This window comes from Sciurus vulgaris (genome assembly GCF_902686455.1).
Source record: "Sciurus vulgaris genome assembly, chromosome: 4".
Taxonomy (NCBI): domain Eukaryota; kingdom Metazoa; phylum Chordata; class Mammalia; order Rodentia; family Sciuridae; genus Sciurus; species Sciurus vulgaris.
In genome coordinates, this window is record NC_136464.1 from 175,619,138 (window position 1) to 175,632,512 (window position 13,375).

Sequence of the window (13,375 nt, forward strand, 5' to 3'; positions counted from 1 at the left end):
TAGATCAATGGTACAGAATAGAGGACACGGACACAAACCCAAATAAATACAATTTTCTCATACTAGACAAAGGGGCCAAAAATATGCAATGGAGAAAAGATAGCCTCTTCAACAAATGGTGCTGGAAGAATTGGAAATCCATATGCAACAGAATGAAACTAAACCCATATCTCTCACCATGCACGAAACTAAACTCAAAATGGATTAAGGACCTCGGAATCAGACCAGAGACCCTGCAGATTATAGAAGAAAAAGTAGGTCCAAATCTTCACCTTGTTGGTCTAGGACCAGACTTCCTTAACAGGACTCCCATAGCACAAGAAATAAAAGCTAGAATCAAACACTGGGATAGATTCAAACTAAAAAGCTTTCTCTCAGCAAAGGAAACTATCAGCAATGCGAAGAAAGAGCCTACAGAGTGGGAGAATATCTTTGCCAATCATACTTCAGATAGAGCACTAATCTCCAGAATCTATAAAGAACTCAAAAAACTCTACTCCAAGAATTCAAATAGTCCAGTCAACAAATGGGCTAAGGAAATGAATAGACACTTCACAGAAGAAGATCTACAAGCAATCAACAAACATATGGAAAAATGTTCAACATCTCTAGTAATAAGAGAAATGCAAATCAAAACCACCCTAAGATTCCATCTCACCCCAATTAGAATGGCGATTATCAAGAATACAAGCAACAACAGGTGTTGGCGAGGATGTGGGGAGAAAGGTACACTCATACACTGCTGGTGGGGCTGCAAATTAGTGCAGCCACTATGGAAAGCAGTGTGGAGATTCCTTAGAAAACTTGGAATGGAACCACCATCTGACCCAGCTATCCCACTCCTTGGCCTATACCCAAAGGACTTAAAATCTGCATACTACAGAAATACAGCCACATCAATGTTCATAGCTGCTCAATTCACAATAGCCAGACTGTGGAACCAACCTAGATGCCCTTCAATTGATGAATGGATAAAGAAACTGTGGTATATATATACTATGGAATATTACTCAGCCATAAAGAATGATAAAATTATGACATTTGCAGGCAAATGGATGAAATTGGAGAATATCATGCTAAGTGAGATAAGCCAATCTCAAAAAGCCAAAGGACGAATGATATCGCTAATAAGTGGAGGATGACACATAATGGGGGGGAGGGAAGGGTTAGAGTTAGGGTTAGGGAGGGGGGCAAGTATGGAGGAAGGAACTACTGTATAGAGGGTAAAGAGGGGTGGGAGGGGTGGGGGAAGGGAAAAAATAACAAAATGAATCAAACAACATTGCTCTATGTAAATTTATGATTACACAAATGGTATGCCTTTACGCCATGTACAAACAGAGAAACAACATGTATCCCATTTGTTTACAATAAAAAAAATAAAATAAAATAAAATAAAATAAAATAAATAATGGGCAGGACTCCTCTTCTGGTTTCACCTTCAAAACGTCTCTCAAATCTCTTCCATCCTTTACTGCCATGGTTCTCAAAATGGGTCATACATCAGACTCAGTGGAGACCTCTGAAAAATCCTAATGCCCTGGGCACACCACAGACCAACTAAATCAGAATCTCTAGGAATGGGACCCAAACAGTCATCAGGATTTTTAAAATTTCCCTAGATGATTCCAACATGCACACAAAATTGAGGAACAATGGTTTGGTGTGGGAATAAAGCAAGGACGGAAACAAGCCCAATGGATCTGAATTTCGTGTCTTCTGAAATCTTGATACTCAGAGCACAGTCCCTCGGCTGCAGGATCAGCATTACCTGGGAGCTTGCCAGAAATGCAGAATCTCGGGGCCACCCAGACCTAATTGAGAAGAATCTGTCTTTTACCAACCACCCAGGTGAGGAGAAGCGATGCACAGAAAAGTCAGAGAAGCTTTATTCCAAAACTTACCAAAACGACTACGTGTTGGGCAGGCTGTCACAGAGCCAGCCCCACAAAACCTGCGGGGGAAGACTCAGTGTGGGTCATGAGCTGGGGACCTGTTCATACTACCTGTAGTGATGGATGTGAATTTGAACATGGGCTCAGTCGTTAGACAGACCTGACTTTGAGCCCCAGCTCTGCTGTCTACTCCCTGTGCAACTCAGGGGCAAACCCATTTCCTAAGCTGTTGAGTAGCAATAACAGTCGTACTTATGTGAATTATCCTGAGAACACAAAAGATCATTCCTGTGAATAGCTTGGTCCAGGCCTGGAAAATTGAACACACTGCTGTTGGCAGTCGACGAGCAGCACCATCTGATCCTACTACAAGACTGAGCGCCCGGGAGGTGCCGACAACGCTGCAGAGTTCCTGACCCCTTGGCCCTAATCTCCCACTGCAATGAGACAAGGAAATGATAGGAACTGCTGTAGTTCCTATTATTAACTGCTGTAGTGTTATATAGTAATAATAAGCTGAATTGGGCATTTGCCTGGACTTGTAAAACTAAAATCATAAAATGCAGCGGGCACCTGGTGACAAACTTGCTGTGTGGCAGGATGACACTCCTGAACGAGGCCGATATGAACCTTTATCTATGATTTGAGTGGGGGCTCCTAGTACAGTCGTGTTCTGGTCTTTATCAATGAGGACCAGAGCATGACTGGGTGAAAATCACCACTTAAACCCCTGGATTTTGGGAGCAAACTGTCATCAGCACCGTGATCAGAGGACTCCATGTTGCTCTGTCTCGTGACTGCCCCAGCTGCTGTCCACACCATCACTGATTGCTGATCCACCATTGTCAACGAGTCTGGACGACAAAGCACGGCTCCAGCGACGACGATGGCCATCCAGCCTCCAACTCATCGGACACCCAAGGACATCCAAGAGCTGAGAGAGGCTCTGGCTGAGAAGAATCCCCTCGGTCCTGTTGACTGACTTCTTGGCTAAGAGATGTTGCATTGACTAAATCCATGGGGGTTGGACTCTAGGTGAATAAGAGGGTGAGTCTTTAATGTATTCGTGACTTGCTATTATTGGGAATGTTAAGTTGAGTGTTGCATGAATAAAATCCTCTTGTTGGAACCAAACTCAATTCCTCTTTTACTCACTGCTTGCTCAGACACCGGCTTTCTTGACTAAGCTTTCAACGGGCTTCTTCCTGACTCTAGGCCCCTGACCTTCTCTCTTGGTACATTTACTTTAGAAAACCTGCAATTTTTTAAATAAATTCTGCCTCTGCCCTTTGAGTTGTAAATCCTCTATGACCCAGCAAAGACTTTCTCAAGGACAGTGGGCACTTCTTTAAAATGCATTTATCAGGGAAGATTGTACCCCATCTCCCAGTCCCTGTGGGAGGGTGGGCACACTGCTCCAAGTTCCAAAACCCTCTCCCACCATAACGATATGAGTGCTTAGTTCACCTTTGGAGAAAGCCAACTAGCAGACAGATGGCCTTCGGCTCCCATTGCTACTCTGCAGGACTTTCCCACTAACTCACCCCAGCACCTAAAAATGCTCCTGTCCTTTGTTTCCTCGGAGTGGAGTTCTGTCCAGCTCTGGCCTCTGTCCCCTAGAGCGATGGCCTTAAGTCAAGTCGTCTGTGCATGCTTAGCTTCTGTGCCATTGTTGCTTTGAGAGTTCTGCCCTGGGATCTTCTATTCAGCTCTCGTGTGGCTGCAGGAGCTGGTCATGAGGACAGGGGTGGCTGGTGTCATCCGTAAATCTCAGCAGCCCATCAAGACCAGCCACCACATCTGTGGTGGAAGAACTGAGAAGAACCCAGGTGGCAAGGGTCTGAGCCTGGTTAAGAGCTGAGGGGCAGGGTCGCGGAGGTGTGTGCTCTGAGACCCTGTCTCTGGCCTGGCCAGGCCCTCTGGCGGTATTCTGGGGGCAAGTCAGGGCTGATTGCATGACGTCTTCCTCTGCCACTTCTCATTATGCTTCCTCCATTCCACCTTCACCTTCTCCTCTGTCCTGACCCTGCTCCCGTCCAGTTGAAGCAGAACCCTTCCCATGTCCAAAGTCCAACAAACCACACACCCTCCGCAGGTGCCTGCTCTTCCTGCCTTCTAAGTCTGTTGAGATCATTCTTAAAGGGGTTTTATGGAGGTTCCATTACCTTGGTGTGTTAGTCAGCTCTTCATGGCTGTGACAAAAATACCCGACATGACCCATGACTCGTGGCTTCTGCCTTTACCCACGTTGTTCCCAGCCACGTGAGCAGTACATGAAGGCTTTGTCCTTGCACGAGAGCTGAGCCATGCAAAAAATCCACAAGGGCCCTTCTCCAGGGCCGGCGCGTCCTGGCCTCTCCAGGGGCGCCCAGCTGACACCCTGGCGGACCTCCTCCTGGTGGTTCTGACTTTGGCAGAACAGCCTGGGCACTTCAGCGAATGTGAACTCTAACCCTGTAGAGGTTCTGCGGGGAGACGGAAGGAATTTACAACACTTTACAACACTTCACCTCCCCGAATTTGAAACATTCTACATTGTTGACCTAGGACTCAGCCAAGCACTTGACAGTGCTTACTATGGAAACAGTCTTTCCTAGAAAAAAGCCACGTATGTTGTCGAAGGCCAAGGAGTTTTGTTGTCAGTCACTAGAGAGCATGAGAGGCACATTCTTCACGAGGCTGATGCAGTTCAAGCTAAAGAGCACTTCACCTACAGTCCACTCAAGAGCCTGGAGCTACTTTATTGAGAATTCCTAATCTGAAAATCTGAAATCCAAAATGTTCCAAAATCTGAAACTTTTTTTTTTTTTTTTTTGGTGGGGGATACCTGGGGTTGTCTCGGGGGCACCTGACCAGCACTATTTTGTATTTTATTTAGAGTCAGGGTCTCACTGAGTTGCTTAGTGCCTCACTTTTGCTGAGGCTGCCTTTGAACTTGCAGTCCTCCTGCCTCAGCCTCCCAAGCCGCTGGGTGCCACCACACCTGGCCAAAACTGGAAGCATTTTGAGTGCCATATGATGCTACAAGTAGAAAATGTCACACCATGAAGCTTCATTTCAGGCACAAATTTACTTAAAATAGTGGATAAAACTACCTTTGCATTCTCTATATAGTTGTGTATGAAACGTACTTGACTTTCATGTCTAGACTTGGGTCCCATCCCCGATATAGCGCATGTATCTGCAAATGTTCCAAAATTCCCCAAAAAGCCAAAATCTAAAACACTTCTGGTCCCAAGCATTTCAAATAAGTGGTACTTGGCCTGTATTTCTTTTTTTGCATTCTTTTTCTTAAAGAGTCTACCCACCCCCATAAACAAAATCACATAAGCTCCAGGCCTATGTGACCCTTGGGGCCCGCTCTATACACAGTCTACAGCCAGTGCCAGGTTAGACCTGGTTCTCCACCACAGTGACAGAGCCTCCAGTCTGTGTTTCTGAGGATGCTCTTCCTGGGGAGGAGGAGGAGGAAGAGGATGCTATGAGGTTCAAAATACCAAGAAGCCATTTCCTGTAACGGGTTGAGGCAAAGAAGTAAATGATGGGGTCGATGCCACAGTTCACATTCATGAGGGACACAGTGACCTGAAGAGCCAGCGTGAAAGCCCTCTGCTCAGCACAGGACGGCGGGCCCAGCATCTCTCTCACCATGAACTGCATGACGTTGAGATGGTAGGGGCTGAAGCACAGGACCACAGCCACCAGCACCACCAGCGTGAGCAGGCAGGCCCTCCGGGGATGCCCCTTCCCGCTGGCCAGAGGGTTCTCCCGGGCTGTGCTGCACAGCTTCAAGGCGATCTTCACGTAACAGAACAGTATGACGCCCACCGGCATGCAGAAGCTGATAGCGCAGGCCACCAGGACCATGACAGGCAGCCCTAGGATGGGCTCCACGCTGACATACTCCATGCAGGTCAGCTTGCCCGCCAGGGGCTTGGCCATAGGGGTGAAGAGCAAGGGTACCGTCTGCAGAAGTGCCAAGACCCAGACGGCCACGCAGATGAGCTTGGCCCGGCCCGTGCTACGCAGCCGCTGGCTCTGATGGGTACAGACCACTGCCAGGTACCGATCCACACTCACACAGGTCATGAGGTAGACCCCTCCATAGGTGTTCAGGTACATGATGAACGCTGTCAGCCTGCAGAGCCCATCCCCAAACGGCCAGCTGAAGTCCAGCATGTAATAAGTGATCTTTCCTGGCAGGGCCAAGGAGAACAGGAGGTCAGACACGGCCAGGTGGGCCAAGTAGACACCTGTTGAATTGATCTTCTTGTCCTTTTGACAGGCAAGGCAAAGGGCAAGGATGTTTCCCAGGGCACTGAAGACCAAGAGGGCCGTGTAAAACAGAGAGAGCACCACGCTGGCCTCCCGGGGTGGGAGGTGGGGAAGGCAGGAGTTGGAACTGTAGGGGAGGCTGCTTGGGTCAGCCATGCTGAAAGCCATCTCAGAGGTCCCTGGGGAGACACAAAAAATAAATGTGCAATATTGCATCAGTGGGGTTATGCCTCTGGAAAGGTAATAATTGATATTTTTGTTGGGGCAACATGCTCATGAAAGACACCTCTGTTTTCAAAGTCAACTGTCCTTGAAGTGTAACATGCTATCTCTGTTACCATGGCAGCAGGTTATGGCTTAGATATGAGGTGTCCTCCAAGAGTTCAAGTGTGAGACGATGCAAGAAATGATTGGATTTTGAGTTTTAATCCAATCAGTGCATTAATACCCTGGTAGAGATTAACTGGGTGGTAACTGTAGGCAGGTGGGGTGTGGCCGGCCTTTGGGGTTTTTATTTGGCCTTGTTGAGTGGAGCTCGCTCTCTCTCTGCTTCCTGGTGACATGTCCCCAGCTACTTTCCTCTGCCACGATGTTCTCACTCACCTCATGCTCCCAAAGAATGAAGCTGTCTATGGACTAAGACCTCTAAAACTGTGAGCCTCCAGATAAACTTTTTCTTCTCTAAATTTGGTCTTGTCGGGTCTTTAGGTCACAGGAGCAAAAAAGCTGACTGAAACACCGTGTAAAAAATTACCTGCAAAAGAGCAGCTTAAAACATATTTTATTGCACTCAGAAGTTCTGGGGACCTGGATGCTGGAGAAGGCCCAGTGGAATGACCGTTCTGTGCTCCCTGGTGTTGAGAGTCTCAGCTGAGAACACCCAGATGCTGGGAGTTGCTGGAATTGTCCAGAGTTGACTTTACTCACCTGTGAGGTGGTTGATGCCGATGGCTGGCTGGAAGGTCACCTGGGGCTACAATTGAAGCACCTGCCCATGTCCTGTCCACGTGACCTGGGCGCCCTCACAGCACAGCAGCTGCGGATCACTAGACTTCTAACATATAACTCGAGGCCCCCCAAAATAGTGGAAGCTGCATGTACTAGCCATCTTTTCTGCATTTGATGGGTTGACATTTACCGGCTTGCAGACCCTGAAGGGACCAACTCTCTCAGGATCAGCCAGTTCCTAGAGATAGTTAACAACTTGCTGTGAGCGCACCTCAAATGCAAACCGACCAGCTCAGAGCCCTTCCCATCAACCACTTTCTTTCTCAAACTCTCACACTGCAGGCCAGACACCCAACAACAAGGGACAGCACAGGTGGTAGGAATTCAGAGCCTGCCGAAATGATTCAAACGAACCAGTCCTAAGCATGCTTTCCCAGGAAACCTCAAGAAAAGACTGCTGCTCACATTCTCCCCTGTCCCCTCTGCCTCCTGACCACCGGGTGCTTCCCCGCGTGACCTGGCACGGCCTGGTATACCCTCTCCTCCCAGGGACCGTAAGCCACACATTTTTCAAAGGCAATCCTTTGCTGATCTGTTGGCCTCATTGAATTCAAGATTTCTGTTACACACTGTTTTAAAACACTGGGTCACTTTTTCTCGTCTAGACTGTGAAGTGTCATGTCATCAATTTTACCACTTTCTATCAGTCAAGTAAGTCACGACTCCACCCCGATTCCAGGGGAAGGTGGAATTGCCCCCACTTCTAACACAACATGGACACATGTAAATATGCAAATTTTAAAAAGCAGATTGAGGATTTTCACAAAGTGGCTCATCCCTGTGATCGGCACCCAGATTGGGAGTCACAACCCCATCAGCCTTCCAGAGCTTTCCAAGCCCCTCCAACCTCTACCTCCACCCCAGTTTAACCCCTCTCCTCCCTCCTACATCACAGCTCGGTCCTGCCTGCCACTGAACTTTGCATAATAAAGTCACACCATGTATTATTTCTCAGGTAGCTTCTCTGGCTGAATGATGGTTTGTGAGTTTCACCCATATTGTCGGACGTGACTGGAGTTTGTTGCAGAATGGGACTTGATTGTGTGAATGCACCACCAGAGATGTATCCTTTCCACTGAAGTTGGGGCCAATTTGGGGGGAATTGGGTTCAGTTCGGCTCTGCATGTTCAAATGTATACGTTTTGCTGAGCATTAGCTGAGAGGGGAACAGGCGAAGCCCCAGTTCTGCACAGGTCCAGTTTTAGTCAGTTCCAGCAGTGCTTTTGTCAAAGTAGTTGTCCTAATGCCCCCCGCCCCCACCCCCGTGGTGGCTGAACCCTGGCTGTCACTTGTCTTCATCAGTCTTTCTCAGGTTGGTCATGGTGATGTGTGGGAGGGTGTCTTGGGGATTTAACGGGCATTTCTCTGACCACTTCTGACACTGAGCACCTTCTCACTGGCTCCTTGGCCTTGTGTGTCTCTTCTGTGTAGCGCCCACGTGACGCGGGGCGTGGAGTCCAGTGGGCTCTTTGTCTCACAACTTCCAAGAGTGAGATTCACGGACAGCAGCCAGTGAAAGCAAAATATACGAATTTATTAAAGCGAAGTGAAGCGAAGCTCCCGCAGCTGGGAGGGGACCCCAGGGGGTTGCGAGGAATGGCTGTTGTCCAGGGGTTTTATGAATCTGTGGTTTAAGGAAGTCAGCCCCTGCCCAATCCTGGGTAAGGCACTCCTGTTGTGGAAACGACAGGATGGCACTCAAAAAGTAGGAGAAATCAAGCTTCATTTTACACCAGCGGGTCCAGAGGAGATTAGCGCTTCAAAATTCTCAGCCCTGATCCACAGTTTCTCGCAATGTTTATAGGTCATTTGACGTCATCTTCCACCCATCCTATCATTGAGACTTTTTCCTCTTTTTTAAAAAATATTCCTGATCCATGCGGCTGAAGGCCTGTGCAGGGCCTCTAACATAAAGCACGCACACAGGACAGATGAGAAGAAGAAAGGGCTCTTTCCACAGACTCTATTCCATCTCAGGAGGGAGTAGTCAGACTCCTAGGGCAGTTACTGACCATGCAAAAGGTAGGGACCCATGGTTGATTAGGCTTCCTGGAGAAAGGCTGAGAGAGGGGAGCAGAGCTGAGCCCTCCCAGCGCTGAACTCTTTCCGTAACGTTCCTGTAATTTCATTTCACAACCAGGTCTGGTTCTGCCATCGCACTCTGTCCGTGAGGCATTCGTTCAGCCTCCAGTGCAATCACAGTGTTGATCTGGCCCTTTCCTTCTGTGGAGAGGCTGTGGACTCCAGGTCACGTATGTTCCAGTTTAAAAATAACCTTTTTGTAAGTTTCTCAGCAAAACCCAGCAGCTGCTGTTTGTGCTCTGCTGCCGAGGAAGTTGCCCGGGGCCTATTTCCCTATCTGCCCAGGCCCATCTCTTCCTCCCAACTTCACCTGTGCAAACATGTCGTCCCTTTTCTGTTGGGTTGTCTGTCACAAGCTTGTACGTGTTCTCCTATTTCCTCTTTCAAACCCACTGTTCCGGGTCTAAGTGGGCCCGGCCTCCATTTCTCCCAGCTGTGTTGTGATCATCCTGCATCCTTAGTTCCCAGACTGTAAGAGGCAGCGCTGGGTGGGTCTCCCCAGGGCTCTTCCTGTAGCCAGTCGGAGCGCTGTGACTGTCCTCCTGGTACACACGTGAGCACTAAGGCACCACGAGGGTGTGTGGCCCTCCTCGGGCCCACCACGATCTTTCCCAAAGTTCTCGCCTTGGATTCTGAGCTTGGAGATCTAAATCTGCTCAGGGCATTGGGAGGAACAGTGCCCAGGGTGGTGCCCTGCCTTCCCTGGAAAAGCCAGCCTACAGAAGCCATTCCCTCAGGCAAAAGCAGCCGCCCTCCTCTCCTCCTGCTCGGCCTGCGGCCCCCAGAGCCTACAGGTAGGAAGGCAGGTGAGGGGAGGTGGCCATGGCTGGTCCCTCCTCCCTGAGGGACAGCCCCAACCCCCAAACTCTCTGTTCCTCTCTCTCTCTCTCTCTCTCTCTCTCTCTCTCTCTCACACACATACACACACACACACACACACTGACACACACACTCCTGGACCAAGCTCCGGTCAGACACCAAGCCCACTTCTTGCCAAGGCCTCCAGTGTGGCTCCCCTGCCATTCCTGCAGGGCCAGCATCACCCAGCCTTGGAGAGAATTCCACTCAGTCCACTTGGAGAGGAGCCCCACCCAGGATATCTGACCACCCTCACTATCTGGCAAGTTCCTCGTCCCACTCTCCACATCTGAGCACCCTGGCCTGCGTTTAGGGAGAATCCTGCGGGGGCATTTTAGCAAGAACTCCACCCCCACCCGTGTTTCCTTTTCCTATTTCCCTCCGCCCCCTCCCACCCGCTCCCCGCCTGTAAACCCCCACTCGTCTGTGCTGGGTTTGGAATGAAGCTCGGCTCTATCTAGACTGAGGTCTCTTCTCCTCCAAGCAATGGTTTCTGGATAAAATCTGTTTCTACCACTCTGACTACTCTCCAGCTCTGGTTTTCTTTACTCACACACACACACACACACACACACACACACACACTCACACCCTGTGTAAATGTGAACTGGGAACCCCAGGGAAGGTCAGGCCGACAACCTCCCCAGTGAAGTGACCACGTCAGGGTAAACTCCTTCAGGACAGGACACAGCACTGAGCTCACCACCCTCTGGGGAGCAGTCCAACCAGCCCTCAACCAAGAGGAGGCTCCTCTTCCTCTTCCCCTCCCCCCATAACCATCCTGTCTCAAGCCCTGCCAAGCTACAGGGACCCAGGAAGATGGGGGGTGGGATGCACGGGAAGGGGACTTCTGAGCCTGAGCCAGGCAAGGCAAGCCCACAAAGAGGCCAGTTCAGCTCAGGAGGGTCCCAGTCACAGGTCAACACACCGTCTAGAGCCAATCTGAGTCGTCAGAGTGATGCCTGCTGCGAGTTTGTGTGTCTGATTCTTGGCTTGTTCAGGGCTCAGAGCGCAAAGCGTTGGGGATGGCTCCCAAGCACCTCGACCCTTGGCGATGGTGCCCTCACCCCGGGGTTCCTCCCCAGGACCCGTCACCTCCCAGCCTCTGCTCTGCCAGGTCCTCAGTTCACGCGGTACCACCTGCTTCCTCAGCCTGGCGTTCCTGTGTCCCTTTCACTGCTGCTCACTGCATCCCCCTGAGGCAGCTAAGTGCCCCTCCCCTCAGAAGCCTCTCACCCTGCCGCACGCATGAAGCCTGTCCCCTCAGTGCTGGCCTGGTCCTTGCTGGGGATGCAGTGGACTCATCACACCTCCATCCCCTAGCAGACCTGAGCCCCTGAAACTCTTCATAGGCCTCTTCTTTCCTTGGTATTGGCACAAAACCAGTGCTCAGGATGATGGCCCTGCTGGAGACCACAGAAATGTCACACCCAAGGAGGAGTGGGCAGGGTGTCATGGCGGTAGTGGTCTAGGGAGGTTGGCAAGGGCTAGACTTCCACGTGGATCCCCAACGGGGGCCACCAAGTCCGTGAGCCCCAACACCTCAGACTGGGCCATCTGCTCTCCCAGTTAGTGTCGTTGACATGGGTACAAGCCTCAGAAAGTGAGGTGCCAAGTGACCAACTCCAGGACCAGGTATGGGATTTGTGTGTCATAGACTCCTGCCCCACACTGGCCAGAGGTGGTTCCCCAGCCCCTCTCAGCATCCCCTGCCCTAGATCCTCTCCCCAGGGGCACAGAGCATCTCTCCCCAACACACCCCTGCTCCCAGGAAAGGACCTGGTATTGGTCATTCTGCCTTAAAGGGAAGCGACCTTCTTTGCTTTTTCCCTTCTCACAGGCGATCAGCCTATGTCACAGGGATGTGACAGAGAAGTGCCAGGCGCAGTTCTGCCTCGTCCTGTTCAGGGAGAATCAATTTGTGCAACCACGTGGGGACTTCCGGACGCCTCTGAAATGTACCCCCCAGGGCACAACGCAGCGAGCCAGCCCCGAGCCCTCAGCAGGTTTCACTCCCAGCCTGAAGCTGGCTCGGGCCTGCCCTGTCTTCTGCCCAGACCAGAGCAGCAGAGATCCCAGGGAGCAGGGAGAGGGGCAGCTTCTCTGCCTAGGGACAGAGGGCCTTTCTCACGCTCTGAGAAGAATCCAGGCCAGCTTACCTCACTCACCAAGGGCAAAAAAGCACGAGGAGGCTGTCCCACAGTCAGTTGCCGTCCTCGGGGGCCACGAAGCCTGGAAGGGTGCCTGTGTCCTCTCCTGGGCAGAAACCGAATCAGTTCAGGGCACTAGACTCTACTCTCCTCCTCCCTCCACCGCCCTGCTGAAAAAAGAAAAAAGAAACCCCCAGGGTATCAACCAAGGTGATCTCCCTGCCACAGGATGCTCACCCCACCTTGAGGCCCCTGCGAGGAGGAAAGTCACCCAGGAGGCCCGTTTCCTCTCTGTTCTATATCTGTGCCCCCCACAGGTTAGGATCAGACCACAGATAGGACGATCAAGCTACCAGCATCAGGAAATTTGAAAGCAGCCATATTCTGCCCCAACTGGGACCGATGAGCCGGGCAAAGCAAGAGGGGTATCTGGGGACGCACATGTGCTCAGGTCCAAGGAGGCAAGTAGAGGGGCAGCCCTGGCTCTGGATTCCCGGGGCAAAGGGTCTTAATGGAGTCTGAAGGTGCATTTGTAGAGTGTGTTGGCTGCCTTGCAAATTAAGCCTGGGTGATCCCCAGCAGGGAAAGGCCAGGGACTGCAGCTGGCCCTCACCAGAGGATGCTGTTCCCCACCACATGACTGCCTAGTGAATGAGGCATCTGCAAGTGTTTGATCGAGGCTGTGCCTCAATCAAGAAACAGTCGCCATTGTGCCGGAAGCACACCCCTTTCTTCCAAGGCTTTCTCCGACCTCAGGCCTGAGTCTCTCAGCAGCCAGCCCTCCAGGCTGGTCTGAAACGTGTGCTTTCCCTCCACTGCGACTGCAGGACAGGCCCCCCTGCCTCTTTCCCCAGTCTAGGACTCAACACACCCCTAGCTGGCCTCCCACCGACAGAGGCAGTGAGTCCCGTTTTTCCCACCTGTAAATTGGGCCCTGAAAGACATTCCCCCAAACTCCAGGTCTGCTGGAGATAGGTTAGCAAGTCCTATCTTACCATAGATTTTCACTCCCTCTGCCCCAAAAGGAAGAGCCAAAGCAGTTTTTGGAGATGCCTGACCAAAACACAGATCAGGAGCCTTTGGAGAAGTGTCCCTTATGTCCCCTGT

General features: G+C 50.9%; 1 protein-coding gene across 1 annotated transcript; it reads right to left on the reverse strand.

Moving 5' to 3' along the window:
- Positions 1–4,824: 4,824 nt before the first annotated feature.
- Positions 4,825–12,380, reverse strand: LOC306658722 (G-protein coupled receptor 183-like). The gene is made up of 2 exons (XM_079135914.1): positions 12,278–12,380; positions 4,825–6,349 (listed from the first exon to the last, which is right to left on the reverse strand). The coding sequence occupies exon 2, from the start codon at positions 6,336–6,338 to the stop codon at positions 5,286–5,288; it is 1,053 nt and encodes a 350-aa protein (XP_078992040.1). The 5' UTR covers positions 6,339–6,349; positions 12,278–12,380; the 3' UTR covers positions 4,825–5,285.
- Positions 12,381–13,375: the final 995 nt, after the last annotated feature.